At 32.4% G+C, this 16,325-nt stretch overlaps 3 protein-coding genes across 4 annotated transcripts; 2 read left to right on the top strand and 1 right to left on the bottom strand.

Annotated features, from left to right (window-relative positions):
- Positions 1-1,402: 1,402 nt before the first annotated feature.
- LOC107006976 (early nodulin-93-like) lies at positions 1,403-2,817 on the top strand. Its single transcript, XM_015205466.2, has 3 exons — positions 1,403-1,469; positions 1,567-1,628; positions 2,548-2,817. Exons 1-3 carry the CDS (start codon positions 1,403-1,405, stop codon positions 2,701-2,703), a joined length of 285 nt encoding a protein of 94 aa, XP_015060952.1. The 3' UTR covers positions 2,704-2,817.
- A 4,803-nt stretch (positions 2,818-7,620) lies between these two features.
- Positions 7,621-12,973, top strand: LOC107005350 ((-)-germacrene D synthase-like). 2 transcript variants are annotated; one of them, XM_015203923.2, is made up of 8 exons: positions 7,621-7,695; positions 7,809-7,947; positions 8,022-8,289; positions 8,763-9,138; positions 9,512-9,730; positions 10,121-10,259; positions 11,816-12,064; positions 12,434-12,730. In XM_015203923.2, the coding sequence occupies exons 2-8, from the start codon at positions 7,831-7,833 to the stop codon at positions 12,728-12,730; spliced, it is 1,665 nt and encodes a 554-aa protein (XP_015059409.1). In that variant the 5' UTR covers positions 7,621-7,695; positions 7,809-7,830. The 2 variants fall into 2 exon arrangements, with proteins under 2 accessions (XP_015059409.1, XP_027769516.1); XM_027913715.1 differs by having other exon boundaries at positions 7,631-7,947; positions 12,434-12,973.
- LOC107005349 (pentatricopeptide repeat-containing protein At1g08070, chloroplastic) lies at positions 12,866-15,712 on the bottom strand. Its single transcript, XM_015203922.2, has one exon. It carries the CDS (start codon positions 15,204-15,206, stop codon positions 13,011-13,013), a length of 2,196 nt encoding a protein of 731 aa, XP_015059408.1. The 5' UTR covers positions 15,207-15,712; the 3' UTR covers positions 12,866-13,010.
- Positions 15,713-16,325: the final 613 nt, after the last annotated feature.

The raw sequence follows: 16,325 nt of genomic DNA on the forward strand, positions 1-16,325 counted from the left end.
AAGGACACAAATAGTATTTTTCATGTATGGAGTAAAGCAAAATACCCTTTAATTGATTTAATCCCAGAAAGATTTAATGGAAGGATAACTAGCAAGGTTTTCATATAGTTTCTAAATTATATCTTAGTTTACTACACTGTGAATAGAAATTACTTACTCCTTAAATAACAGTAAACGATATCAAATCAAATAATGTCATATAAATTAAGACGAAAGAAAGTATTTTCTTTTTTACCAAACATTATCTGATCCCAGTGCTTACCCATTGTTTTGGGCTTTTGGCTTTTTGGAAGTGCCTTTTTATCCTAAGACTCCCAAAACCACTTGCATATATTGCACTATCCAAAGTCCAAACTATGGATCCAAACTTATTTCCTTGATATCATCTCTCCTGTGTATTTGATACGATGAAAGTCATTTATAATATAAAAAATTAGACTTTATTTAGTTCTTTATGTAAATTTAAATATAGAATTTACTATGTGTGTTTTCATTTGTCAATTATACCGTTAGATACGTATAACAAAAGAAAATACTAACATCTTTTATGCCAATTTGGGAAAATGCACAAGTACCCCCTCAACCTATGCCCGAAATCCCAGAGACACACTTATACTATACTAAGGTCCTATTACCCCTGAACTTATTTTATAAGTAATTTTCTACCCCTTTTTAGCTTACGTGGTACTAGTTTGAAAAAAAAAGTCAACCATCGTTGGGCTCACAAGATAATGCCACGTAGGCTAAAAAGGGGTTAAAAATTATTAATAAAATAAGTTCAGGGGGGTAATAGGACCTTAGTATAGTATAAGTGTGTCTCTGAGATTTCGGGCATAGGTTGAGGGGGTACTTGGGCATTATCCCCATTTATTTAGCTACTTTATAGTAGAATCAGAACATATATTAAAAAAAATTAAATTTCAAATCGAAAGTATATATTTAGAAATATTTAACTTTATTAAAAATATAATTGAAAGAAGTTTAGTTTAAATATTTAAATAAAATATTCTGACAAATTTAAAAATCGATGATATATTTAGCTTTTTTAAAAAAAACATAGATTCATGTACCAGCGAACAAAAAATCTAATGAACCGACCACAACAAGAACTTGGATAATCTACAAATACACTAATTTATAATACTACCAAAACTTAAAATATAATAATATAAAAAACTTTATTCTAAAAGTAACAATATATTAATAATATAAAGAACTTTATTCTAAAATCATGTGACTTGAGACATTGGAAATTAGACAAAACCATCAAACATTTTTGTCCAAAATGCCTATAAATTAACTTTCATTCTTTACTAACAAAATCATCAATTTCTTGATAAATTAAGAAGCATTATCATACTATTATTATTATTTGTATAATTTTTGTTTATACAAAATTAAAATGGCCAAGAATGTGAGTTTAGCTTCAATGGATCAAAAACTAGCTATGGCTAAGCGTTGCTCTTATGGTACTTTTCACTTTATTGCTTGTACCTCAACAAAAAAAATATTATTATTTTTTAATTATATGATTAATTTTATTTTTTAAAATGATTGTAAATGCAGAAGGAGTAGTAGCAGGAGCAAAAGCAGCTGTTGTTGCATCTGTTGCTACTGCCATTCCAACAGTAAGATTTACACTTTATATATAAACCTATTTCGATCGTAGTAAGTAGTCGAGTGTTGATGGTTATTATTTTTTTATGGAAAATGGTACCCTACTTTTGGTCTAAGATTAGGGTAGTAAATAGTCGAGCGTTTTTTTTTATTAGGGTAGTACACATATTTCAATTCCTCTTGTTAGCGTTACTGTTATTACTCTCCTGTTATCTTATTTTTTGATTTTATTATTAAATGCTTTTTTTATTCGGTTATCATGGCATAAATTAATAGAAATTAAGATTTTTCTCATCGTGAATATATTAATGAAATTACGAAATTGCCTTTGTTAGGGAATACTTTACCCTTCATTGTGACTTGTCATCGCGCATCCAAATTTGATCAGGCTCTAATATGAGTAACCAGACACCGAGTGGAAAACCAAAAAAAAAATTATAATAGAATATGATTATTTTTAGTTCTATTTCCACTAAACCACTTCACTAGGAAAATGCATGATGAAAAATAGATTCTCGTTGAAATATAGAGAATAACAACTAAACATTTTCTCTTTTCTCGCTAATTCAATCAAATATAATAATTGGAAAATAGGGATTTTTTACTAGCTAGTGATATTATTTGTTGTTGCTACTGTTCCCTCTGATCTCGTTTATTTTAATATTACATCGTTACTACTATATTTCCTCTCATTTTTGTTTTTGGTATGCTTTACTTGAGATAAGAACCTGTCTTTCGAAAACAGTTTCACAAGATAGAAAGAAGATTGTATATGCACTAATACCCTCCCTATCCCCCACCGATATATTAGGATACGTTGTTATTATTATTGAAAAATATTTACCAAACACTAGAAAATGAATTATTATTTTTCGAATATTTTTCGTCGTACCGAACATACAAGGTCTCAAATGTTTATGAAATATACAGTTTGCTATTGGGAAGATGTCACTATGGGCAAGAACATATCTGAATCCAACAGCTAAAGCTCTAATTATCTCAACAGCTGCTGGGATGGCATATTTTGTTGTAGCTGACAAAACTATTCTCAAAATTGCAAGAGAAAACTCCTTTAAACAAAACTAATTAAGGCTCACAAATAAATTAATTTAAGTATTTTAGTGTATATCTAATATTAACATTACCTAATTTATTTTAGGTATCAACCAAAATAAAATAAAAACGGATGGTTGTAACGTATTGTTTCATAATCGTATTATATTATTGTATTGTATTGTATTGTATCATACTGTATTGTCTTAGTGAATATATTATTTGAATAGATTGTATCGTTCCGTTGTTACATAATATCACGCGTCCATAATTTCATGATAAACTTGCAAGAAAATTAGGGCACGCGGTGGAGCTACTGTGAAAAAATAGGGTAAAAGATAAAATAAAATTATATTAAATAACGAGTAAAGATAAAATAAGAACAAAATATTAAGGTAACAATGCCATCATACAAATTTGATTGTTACACAAAATGGGTCTTTTGGTTATTACCTAATAATATATTTAAACAGTAAAATTTAAGTAACAATTAAAACAGACATTGTTTTTGAAATCAACGACATAATACAACGGGTAATAACTAATAACCATCCAAACAAGGTGTGAAGACGCAAACTACAATCCTTTTATCCCTTTGTCACATGGCTCCTCGCTCAATCTGAATCTCAAGTAAATCTATTTCTTGGACCTAATTTAACCTCATACGCAACAACTTTGGTTAACCACTGTCCAAATCACTATCTAGACTATTCATGTTCATATAACCATAAGTATTCATGACAAATAGGGTTGAGTCTAAATATGTAGATGGACCCCACAATATTGTCAATTTGTAAAACATCAATTATCATCAATAATATTTCCACATGCACGTTCTAGATCAGAGAAAAGACATAAAATCACCATTACAGTTATTTTGAATTATTAAAAAGATACATTTATTTTACGGGTGTCCTATTACCCCATTGAATAATTTCACAATAGTATGTATAACTCATTTTCACCCAATACCACTTATACAAAAATATTTGTTAGTCACACGCTAATAGTCGCTTAACACATTTTAAAAGTAATTTTTAATTATTTTTATTTAATTTCTTTGCTTTTCTTTTTCTTTTCCTTTTTTTTTTTCTTCTTTTTTCTGATTCTCTTTCTTCTTCGCCTCAATCTCTGATCTGAGCTTCTGCCATTTCCTTCGTCGCGAAGAACAGTCCCTAAATCCGCTGTTGCGCGACGGAATTTTCCGATAATATTATCAATTATTTATCAAACTACCATCAATTAGTTTATTTATGAAAATAAATATAGTCAAATAATCAAAATCTAAAATCTAATGAATCGACTACAACAAGAACTTCGATATCTGCAAATACACTAATTTATAATATTACCAAAACTTAAAATATAATAATAGAGAAAATGCATAAGTACCCCCAATCTATGCCCAAAATTTCAGACACACACTTATACTATAATGAGGTCTTATAACCCTGAACTTATTTTATAAATAATTTTCTACCCCTTCTCGGCCTACGTGGCACTAGGTTGAAAAAAAATCTCAACACGTATTGGGCCCACAAGATAGTATCACGTCGATCAAAAGGAATAAAAAATTATTGATAAAATAAATTTAGAAAATAATAGGACCTTAATATAATATAGATATCTCTGATTAGAATACCCGTGCATTTTCCTATAATAATATAAAGAACTTCATTCTAAAAGTCACAATATAATAATATTAAGAACTTTATTCTAAAAGCATGTGACTTGGGACATTGGAAATTAGACAAAACCATCAAACATTTTTGTCCAAAGTGCCTATAAATAAACTTTCATTCTTTACTTCACTCACAAAATCATCAATTTCTTGATAAATTAAGAAGCATTATCATATTATTAATTATTATTTGTATAATTTTTTTAATACAAAATTAAAATGGCCAAGAATGTGAGTTTGGCTTCAATGGATCAAAAACTAGCTATGGCTAAGCGTTGTTCTCATGGTACTTTCCCCTTTATTGCTTGTACCTCAACAAAAAAAATATTATTTTATTTTTTTAAAATGATTGTAAATGCAAAAGGAGTAGTAGCAGGAGAGCAAAATCATCTGTTGCTACTGTCATTCCAACAGTAAGATATTTACACAATATATCGTAAGTAGTCGAGTGTTAATAGTTAATTTTTTTTAGGGAAAATGTACAAGTATTCTTCTAAACTATGATCAAAATTCCAGAGACACACCTTAACTATTTTGAGGTCCTATTACCCCCTTGAACTTTTTTTTTTTGTAATTTTATGCACCTTTTTAACTTACGTGGCATCTAAATATCTCCCACGCGCCTCAATAGCGTGGAATCACGAAATATGCCACGTAAGATAAAAGGTGTATAAAATTACAAACAGCATAAGTTCAGGGAGTAATAAGACCTTAGTTTAATTAGATGTGTCTTTCGGATTTTAATCATAATCTAAAAAAAATACTTGTATATTTTCCCTATTTTTATGAAATTGAAAATAGTCGAGTCAAGAACTTACACACTAAATTAACGTAGAAAGCAGCATGACTTGTTCTTATAATGTACTATATTTACTCAAAGCCACATGATTGTATGAATGTGGACCATGAACAAATTAATTATTCACGTTTCAATTAACAATGTGTGGCTGTTTGATCATTCAAAAGCTTTAGTTGATAGAGATTGACATAAAATTTTAGCACATCACTTCACATGTGGGCTTAGATTTCAAATATTCGTGTATTTGATACGATAAAAGTCATTTATACTACGAGAATTAAACTATTTATAATTCTTTACGTGAATTTAGATATAGAATCACTATGTGTGTTTTCATTTGTCAATTATATGGTTAGATTAATCACATAATATATACTCTATGATTTAATTATGGAAAAATGCACAAGTATCCTCCTAGACTATGATCGAAATCTCAGAGACACACTTTAACTATTCTAAGGTTCTATTACTTTCCTGAACTTTCTTTTTTGTAATTTTGTGCACCTTTTTGGCTTACGTGACATTCAAATATTTTCCACACGCCTCAATTGTGTGGAGTCACGGAGTGTGCCAAATAAGACAAAAGGTGTATAAACTTACAAAAAAAAAACAAGTTCAGGGGTGGTAATAGGACCTTAGTTTAGTTAATGTGTGTCTCTGAGATTTTGATCATAGTTTAGGAAAATACTTGTGCATTTCCCTTTAATTATACATATCAATCCCAAACAAAAAACATATGGTAGTTTACTTTACGACTATTGAGGCAAATACTATAATAAAAGAAAATAACATATTTTATGTGGTTAATTTAACTACTTTAATGTTGAATGAGAATATACATATAAAAAAAGTTCAAATTTGAATAGAAAGTATCGGATTGGTAATACTTAGCTTTATTAAAAGGGAAAATGCATAAGTACCCCCAATCTATATCCCGAAATTTCAGAAACACACTTATACTATATTAATGTTATATTACCCCTGAGCTTATTTTATAAATGATTTTCCCCCCCTTTTTTACCTACGTGACACTATCTTAAAAAAATGTCAACACGCGCTGGACCCACAAGATTACCACTTAACTTATTTTATAAATAATTTTCTACTCCTTTTCGGCCTACGCGACACTAACTTGAAAAAAAATGTCAACATGCGCTGGACCCATAATTTTATTTATTATATGCTTTTTTTTAATTCGGTTACCATGACATACACTACTAGAAATTAAGATTTTTCCCACCGTAAATTAATGAAATTTTTGTGCTATATGATTATAGCTGCTGGGATGGCATATTTTGTTGTAGCTGACAAAACTATTCTCAAAACAGCAAGGCAAAACTCTTTCAAATAGGCCTAATTAAGGCTCACAAATAAATTAATTATTTTAGAGTATATCTAATATATTAACATTACCTAATTTCTATTTAGGTATTGAAGGGTTGTTATGTATTGTTTTATAATCGTATTGATGTGTTGTATTGTATCATACTATATTGTCTTAGTAAATACAATATATGAATAGATTTTATTGTTCTTTGTTGTTACATAATATCACGCATTCATAATTTGATGATAAACATGCAAGAAAATTAGGACACGAGGTGGAGGGCTAATGTGAGAAAGTGGGGTAAAGGATAAAATACAATTATATTAAATAATGAGTAAAGACAAAATTAGAAAAAATTATTAAGGCAACAACGCAATCACATAAATTCGACTGTTACACAAAATGGGTCATTTGGTTATTACTTAATAGTAAATTTAAACAATAAGATTTAAGTAACAAACAAAACAAACATTGTATTTGAACTAATATTATAAATACAAACATTGTATTTATAAGGAACAATAAATAAATAATAATTCCTTGAATATAATAAATTTTAACTCTTTGAAAAATGACTAATTAATTGCAAAGGTAAATTAAAAACTAAGTGATAAATTATATTATAATTTTTTGGGAAAATGCACAAGTACCCCCTAGACTATGACCGAAATTTCAGAGACACACCTTAACTATACTAAGGTCCTATTATCCTCTGAACTTATTTTTTTGGAATTTTGTGCACCTTTTGTCTTACATGGCACACTCTGTGATTCCGCGCAATTGAGGCACGTGGAAAATATTTAGATGCTACATAAGCCAAAAAGGTGCACAAAAGTACAAAAAGAATAAGTTTAGGGAGGTACTAGAACCTTAGTTTAGTTAAGGTGTGTTTTGGAAATTTTGATCATAATCTAGAAGGTACTTGTGCATTTTCCCTAATTTTTCAATTTACTGTACAAGTAAAAACAAATATTTATTTTTAATATATATAATAGACAAATAAAAATAAACCGGAGAGTATTCACAAATTGGCTTGAGCCTAATTATGTGGATGGACCCCACAATATTGTCAATAATTAAAACCTCTAAATCATCATGAGTAGTATCTCCACATGTTCTTGATCATTATAAATAGGAATTGAGTCATCATATGCTTCATTGTATTAGTAAGTTGGAAAAAACTTGAATTTGCAACTTGGCATTATATACTACTGTTTAGTAATACTTTTTCTCCACAATATTTTGTCAATTTTTAATATGCATTATACTTTTGTCTATACAAAGTTTTTGACCTAACTCATGTTTGTTCATACATTTCCATTACCAAACAGCTTTTGTAACTCCTTGTGAAAAATGGAGTTGTGTACACAAACCGTTGCAGCGGATCATGAAGTTATAATTACACGTCGCTCTGGTAGTCATCATCCTACTTTATGGGGTGACCATTTTCTTGCCTATGCTGATCTTCCGGTAAATAAATATTTTTTATACTATCGATATAAAAAAAAAATCATATGATGACTAATGTATTAATTTGCAAATAGGGAGCCAATGAAGGGGAAGAGAAGCAACATGAAGACCTAAAAGAAGAAGTGAGAAAGATGCTAGTGATGGCTCCTTCAAATTCTTTGGAAAAACTTGAACTTATCAACACAATTCAATGTCTTGGTTTAGCTTATCATTTTCAAAGTGAGATTGATGAATCATTGAGTTACATGTACACTCATTATGAAGAATATTCGATTGGTGATCTTCATGCTATGGCTCTATGCTTTCGATTACTTAGGCAACAAGGTTATTATGTCTCATGTGGTAAGTATCATTCAAATTTAAAAAAAAAAACAACAATTTTTTCTTTCAGCCTCACCATCTGACCCGCCTTGAGACCCAAGATTCAACTTGGACTCAAGGTCGGGGTCAGTAGTCAGGATTTGGGTCGTAGATTGAGAAGTTGAGTTCTCGAGTCAAGATTGGTAGTAGGAAGTTCATGATATTGGCTCGAGGTCAGGAGTAGGAAGTCGGGTCCTGGGACTCAACTCTCAACCCTGACCAGGACCTGACATCAACTCTTGATCTTGGTCGGTGCTTGACTCCTGACCCATGACCCCAACCTAAGACTTGAGTCCTAGCCCCTTATTTAGACCCGGGGATCCAACCCAAGACCTGATCCTAACCCACACTCGAAATTTGCATCCTTGCTAAAGGGTGGGGATTCAGGTCCGGTATCATAGTATTTGTTCATATTATATACCTAAATGTTTGTGGGATAATAAATGTTGAAGCAGATGCATTTAAGAAGTTCACTAATGACCAAGGAAATTTCAAGGAAGAATTGGTTAAGGATGTAGAAGGAATGTTGAGCTTATATGAGGCAGCACAATTCAGAGTACATGGAGAACAAATTCTTGATGAAGCACTCAATTTCACCATTACTAAATTGAAACAAATTTTGCCTAAATTGAGCAACTCCCAACTTGCACAACAAATCACAAATGCACTCAAGTTTCCAATTAAAGATGGCATTGTGAGGGTAGAAACAAGAAAATACATATCATTTTACCAACAAAATCAAAATCACAATCAAGTCTTACTAAACTTTGCCAAACTAGACTTCAACATCTTGCAAACATTGCATCAAAAGGAGCTATCTGATATGACAAGGTATATATCTTAACCTTTGGTGAAAAGTTAAAATACTTACTTGAGGAGTCTTTATACTATGTTCCCACTTCAAATTTATACAAGTGGATATCTGAAGTTGTCTCGAATTCTCAAACAAACACATTAATTATGCGGACGTCCTATTACCCCTAAACAATTTTGAAGTAATATAAATAAAGTGATGTAATAATATCACTTCAAGTTTGTTTTGAGGTAATAAGACGTTTGCACAGTTAAAGTCATGTCTTTTTGAAAATTCAGAACAACTTATTCAGATGTTACTCTATGTCTTCTCTCTTTAAGTAAATATTCTTTTCTTTTATATATCAGTTAAGCGCGCCTACTGACGAAACACATGTACAATTTGTTGTAGGTGGTGGAAAAAGATGGAATTAGTGAACACATTACCTTATGCAAGAGACAGATTGGTAGAGTGTTACTTTTGGTGTTTAGGCACCTATTTTGAGCCTCAGTATAGCGTTGCAAGGAAAATATTGACAAAAATTTCATTCTTCATTTCAATTATTGATGACACATATGATATTTATGGGAAACTAGATGAACTTACTCTATTCACTCAGGCAATTGAAAGGTAATAATTTTTTTTGTTATGTTTTTATATAGGAAAAATGCACAAGTACCCCCTCAATCTATGCCCGAAATCTCAGAGACACACTTATACTATACTGAGGTCCTATTACCCCCTGAACTTATTTTATAAGTAATTTTCTACCCCTTTTCAGCCTTCGTGGCACTAGCTTGAAAGAAAAAGTCAACCAACGTTGGGCCCAGAAGATAGTGTCACATAGGCCGAAAAGGGGTAGAAAATTATTAATAAAATAAGTTAAGAGGGTAATAGGACCTTAGTATAATATAAGTGTGTCTCTGAGATTTCGATCATAGGCTGAGGGGGTACTTGTGCATTATCCCTTTTATATATATATTGATAGCTCACAACATTTTTATAATTGTTCTTATGTAGGTGGAATATTGATGCTTCAGAACAGTTACCATTATATATGAAGATTATTTACCGTGATCTTTTAGACGTTTATGATGAAATTGAGAAAGAGTTGGCAAATGAAAACAAGTCATTTCTAGTCAATTATTCCATAAATGAGGTACTTAATTTTATTAAAGGAGTAGCAAATAACATATACTACTAAAATTGATTATCAATAATAACCGTTAAGATTTGACCAAAAAAATAATATTGAAATCAGTTAGAAACAAGGTGATAAAATCATGCACGTGAGTTTCACAAGTTATATTTTGCTCAAAAGCAAACATTTTTACATTGTAGAATAATCAAAAATTTGAGATTACCAAAAATAAAAGTAGGAAATCAAATTCTAAGTCAAAGACTTTATATACAAAAAATGGTATTAATATGATTATTTTAATTTACTATTGGGTTATCGGTTAACCTGTTAAGAAAAACCTCAAATCATTAAGAACCGATAACCCGATAACAAAAAAGTCAAAATTGTTATCAAAACCGCTAATAAACCAATAACCCAACACTCATAACCAATAAAAAAAAATTCAATTTGAGTTATTGATTCAGATTTGAGTTTAAACCAACGTAGCTCTATTTAGGGGTGTTTGTGGTTCGATTTGGATCGGTTATTGATTAAAATAAAAAATAAACCAATCTAATCGGTTTTTTAAATTCCTAAAACCAAACCAAATCAAACGAAAAAAATAACCATCGGTTTGGTTATTGTCAGTTTGGTTCAGTTTTTTTGGTTTATTCAGTTTGAAAGTAATAATTTTTTGAAGGACGTACGAATCTTGATAGACACAAACACCAAGTACATGAACAATCTATAGAAAACTAATGTCAGTTCAGTCAAGCAATTAAACAATATTAGAGTTATCATTACACGAACAAAGTGATTCATTTAAAAGAAAGTGTGACTATTTTATGTGAAGTACAATAGGTAAAGATTATAATGGATTTTGATGGACTTGTATTTGAGATAGTTATACTTGGGCTAAAGTGTTAGGCTTGAGAAAATGATAAGTTAAAAGACTTAAGTTAATAAAAATTTAACAAAATATTTTTAAGGGAAAATGCATAAGTAACATTTAACCTATGCTCGAAATTCCAGAGACACACTTATACTATACTAAGGTCCTATTACCTCCCTGAACTTATTTTACAAATAATTTCTACCCCTTTTCGGCTTACGTAACACTAGCTTGAAAAAAAATGTCAACACACATTAGGCCCACAAGATAGTATCACGTAGGCCTAAAAAGGGGTAGAAAATTATATATAAAATAAGTCGACGGGGTAATAGGACCTGAATATAGTATAAATGTGTCTCTAAGAATTCAGACATAGGTTGAGGGGGTACTTGTACATTTTTCCTATTTTTAATTTACTTATGAATAATATATAAATAATTATAAAATTTATATATCTAATTTATCGATTCGGTTTGATTATTTCTGCGGTTGTTTTTTAGTAAAACCAAAACCAAACCAAATAGTATCGGTTTTCAAAATTTAAAAAACAAATCTAATCAAACTAAATCAAATATCAATTTTTTTTAATCAATTTGATTCAGAATACGATTTGATTTGGTTGTTAACCATAACCAAGAACAACCCTAGTTCTATTATAGCTTATCTCATTTTAACTTTCCAAATACTTTATTTATTTTTTCAGATGAAAAAGGTAGTAAGGGGTTACCTTCAAGAGGCAAAATGGTATTATGGAAAGAAAGTACCAAAAATGGAGCAATATATGAAGAATGCAATTTCAACAAGTGCTTACATATTGCTAACAACTACTTCTTGGTTAGCATTGGGAAATGTTGCAACTAAAGATGTATTTGATTGGGTAGCAACTGAACCACCAATAGTTGTTGCTTCTTGTCACATTATAAGATTACTCAATGATCTTGTATCACATGAGGTAAATATGCATATATCTCAATTTATCTACTATTATTTACTTGACTAAAAAGACTTTTTGAAACTTATACTCTCTTCGTTTCACAAAGAATGATATAGTTTGACTTAACACGAAGTTTAAGAAAATATAGAAGACTTTTGATCACGTGGTTCAAAATTAAAGTCATGTCAAATGTACAAAATTGTCCTTTAATCTTGTTGTCTTAAACATGCCACGTGGAAAGTTGTTACCAAAAAAGGACGTCATTCTTTTTTAAAGTATAAAATAAGTCATAGAAATTTGTGCAACTATAAATCATAAATCTTTTGACTCATTCTTAGAAACTCATGCATTTATTTGTCTCTAATTGTTCTTTTTAATTTATGTTAGGAAGAACAAAAACGAGGAAATGCGGCTTCTGCTGTTGAATGTTATATGAAAGAATATAGCGTTACAAAGGAAGAAGCACACGTAAAAATAAGAGATATAATAGAAAATTATTGGAAGGATTTGAATGAAGAATACTTTAAAGTAGATATGATTATTATACCAAGAGTTTTGCTCATGTGTGTAATTAATCTTACAAGAGTGGCTGAGTTCATATATAAAGATGAAGATGCTTATACTTTCTCCAAAAATAACTTGAAAGATGTCATCTCTGATATACTAGTTGATCCTATTATATAGACCAATGACAACAAGAAAAAGAAGAATCATTTGTTCGGGGCTGATGTTTTCGTTCAATAAAACTATGGGATTGTAATTACGTTGTATGTTGAGTTACGACTTTCTGAGATAATAACTGTTAGTTGAGTGAGCGTGTCAGAGATTAACTCGCTTTTCTCAAACAGTGTAATATCTTTACAGAAAAAGTATTTGGCAAAATTTGTGTATATAACTACTGATAGTACCTTGAGAGCATTCTGGCTATGAACTTAACCATCCACTCTGCTTGATCTTTATCAGTTCACCAATAGTCTAAACACGAGCAAGAACCGTTTTTGAAATGGTGAAATCGATTCCTGTCTCTTGCAATGATCTCCCTGTTAAATATCTTCGATATCATCTTCGTGGCTTCATGACAATTGCCACACACTCTAAGGTTCTTAACAATTCTCAGAGTTGTCCCTGGCTCTGTGCTGATTAATCCAAAGGCAATCGCCAACTTCTCGCTATGTTGATTTAGTTTTTCTTCCTTCCACTCCTCATCCATTTCATAATGTACCTCTGATGTATCTGGAACATGGCCAGCCATTTCCAATAGCCTATCGACTTCATCCAACATCTTATAAATCTCGTTGCTTTGCTGATGTGTTCTATCACTAACAAGAAACTCGTGGACTACTCTATCAATCTCAATGGAGGTACAACCAGGAACTTTCTTCATTCCTTGATCATTTAAAAAAGTTCTTATTGATGCTACTTTGTCCCAATTTCCAGCACCGGCATAGATGTTGGATAAGAGTACATAAGCACCAGGATTCTCGGGTTCTAGTTTAAATAAGTTCTTGGCAGCATATTCACCCAACTCAAGATTCTTGTGGATTCTACAAGAACCTAGCAAGGAACCCCATATTGCACCATCGGGTTTAATCTCCATGCTTTCGATCATGTTCATTGCTTCATCGAATTGGCCTGCTCGTCCTAGAAGGTCAATCATACATCCATAATGCTGCAACTTTGGTGTGTACTTGTAGCTTTGGATCATGGTATTAAAATATTCTCGACCAAGATCCACTAAACCAGCGTGATTGCAAGCTGATAAAACACTAACGAATGTTATATCATCTGGCTTCATTCCTTCCTCTGTCATTTTACGGAAAAGCTCCAGAGCTTCATATGCATCACCATGCATTGCTAGCCCTGAGATCATCACATTATACGAAGCTAAAGTTTTCGTTCTCATTCCCTGAAAGACTTGTTTTGCTGCTGCGATGGCTCCACATTTTGCATACATATTTATCAGACTAGTCCATAGAGAAGTGTTTTGTAAGTGTTGATAATGCTTGTCAATATAGACATGTATCCACTTACCAAGATCTAGAGCACCTAAATGTGCACAAGCTGGAAGGATGCTCAACAATGTAATATCATTAGGATCGATAACTTCTTGCTGCATTCGATGAAAAACAGCCAATGCATCTTTGTAATAGCCAGAATGTGTATAACCCCCAATCATAACATTCCACGACACGAGATCTTTCTCCTCTAGACCCTCGAATAACACCCTAGCCGTCTTCACATCACCACATTTTGAGTACATATCAATAAGTGCATTAACAAGACGAATATTCAAACCAAGTCCGTGATCTTCAATCCATGATCTCACCCAATTCCCCAATTTAAGTTCACCTACACGTGCACACGCAGATAGAACACTCAACAACGTGCTCACCGAAGGTTCCACATTCACATTTCTCATCTCCTCAAACAACACCAAGGCCTCCTCAAACCGTCCCACCTGAGCATACCCCGAAATCATCGCATTCCACGAAACAACATCTCTCACAGGCATTTCATCAAACAGTTCCCGAGCATCACCGACACGTCCCTTCAACGCATACCCATTAATCAATGCCGTAAACGACACAGCATCTCTGTTAGAACTTTTATCAAACACCAATCTTGCATCATCCATTTCACCATTTTGAGCATACATATTGATAAGTGAAGCATGTACATAAACATCAGTCATCAACCCAAGCTTAAAAACATGTCCATGAATCATTTTCCCCATCTGGGTATCCATTATTTTCGCACAAGATTTAAAAAGAAACGGAAATGTAAACGAATTCGGTTTATTACCCGAAAAAAGCAATTTTTCATAGAAATCAATAGCGAAACTGGGAGATGAACTCAATGAATATCCTCTAATTATCATGTTATACATAACGTGATTAGGGTCATCAGTAGAATTAAAGATTGATAAAGCATATGAGAAATCTCCATATGGATTAGTGACACAAAATTCAAGTAATTTGCTTAGTGCAAATTGGGTATTGTGTAAACCAAATTTGATGAAATGGGTATGAACTTTCTTGAAATCTTCCATGTTTTTGCATTTGGATAGGAGGGAAAAAGATGGATGAGTTTGAAGGAGTTTGTAAGGGGGATCTGAGTTTGGGAGAAAGTGGAGGATAGTGATAGGTAAAGAGAGTGTCATTGTTTTGTGTTCTAATTTGATAAGTGTACAAGATAATATGGGGATAAAGGTCCAATCTTTGAAATTTGGCCCCAAAAAATCTTACATGTTATGATGCTATTTGCAAATGGGACTTGAGGAGTTGATGTGGGGTCGGGTCGTGCCTGGATGGCGTACATCCTAGTGTAAGGTATGAGACTTGAGTCTCGCGTTGGTTAAATTCTGGGAGTTGATGTGGGGTTCGTGCCTTGGATGTTGCATAGCCTACTATAAGGTATGAGACTTGAGTCTCACGTTGGTTAAATTGTGGGAGCTGATGTGGGGTTTGTGCCTTGGATGTCGCATAGCCTACTATAAGGTTTGAGACTTGAGTTTCATATTGGTTAAGTTGTGGGAGTTGATGTGGGGTTCGTGCCTTGTAATGACACACATCCTACTGTAAGGTATTGGACTTGAGTCTCTCACAATGGTGTAATTGGGGAGCTGATGTGGGGTCGTGCCTTGGATATCGCATGGCCTACTATAAGGTTTGAGACTTGAGTCTCACATTGGTTAGATTGGGGAGCTGATGTGAAGTAGTGCCTTGGATGGCGCATAGCGTATACATGGTCTGAGACTTGAATCTCACATTGGTTAATTGGCGAGTTGATGTGGGGTTACACCTTTGATAGCACACATCCTACTGCAAAGTATGGGACTTGAGTCTCTTATTGGTTAAACGGGAAGCTGATATGGGGCTTATAAAGTCTCGGGCTCTACCACTTCAATGATTGATTTTAGGGTGTGGTTCTTCTGGGATGTATCTTTCCCGGTGCAAATACCCTTCACTATCCTGTCCTCACTAGGTGGGTGGGTAGGGGTGTGTGTGTGTGTTCAAGAGCATGGAATCCTGTTACAGCTTAGATGGGAAGTTTGGCTTACATTCCAGCTGATATATGTCCTTTGGTGCAAATACATGTCAATGTTTTCATTAGTTTGATGTAAATATAGGGTGCGGATAATGATTTTCTCCCTTCACTGTCCTGCCCCACTATGTGGAGGTGTTTCAAGATCAATGAATCGTCAGCGTGACAGCTTAGAGAGGCAGTTTTGGCTTCCATTTCAGCTGTTATATGTCCTTTGGTAACTAAGATCTAACCA

This window comes from Solanum pennellii, chromosome 12 (assembly GCF_001406875.1).
Source record: "Solanum pennellii chromosome 12, SPENNV200".
Lineage (NCBI taxonomy): Eukaryota > Viridiplantae > Streptophyta > Magnoliopsida > Solanales > Solanaceae > Solanum > Solanum pennellii.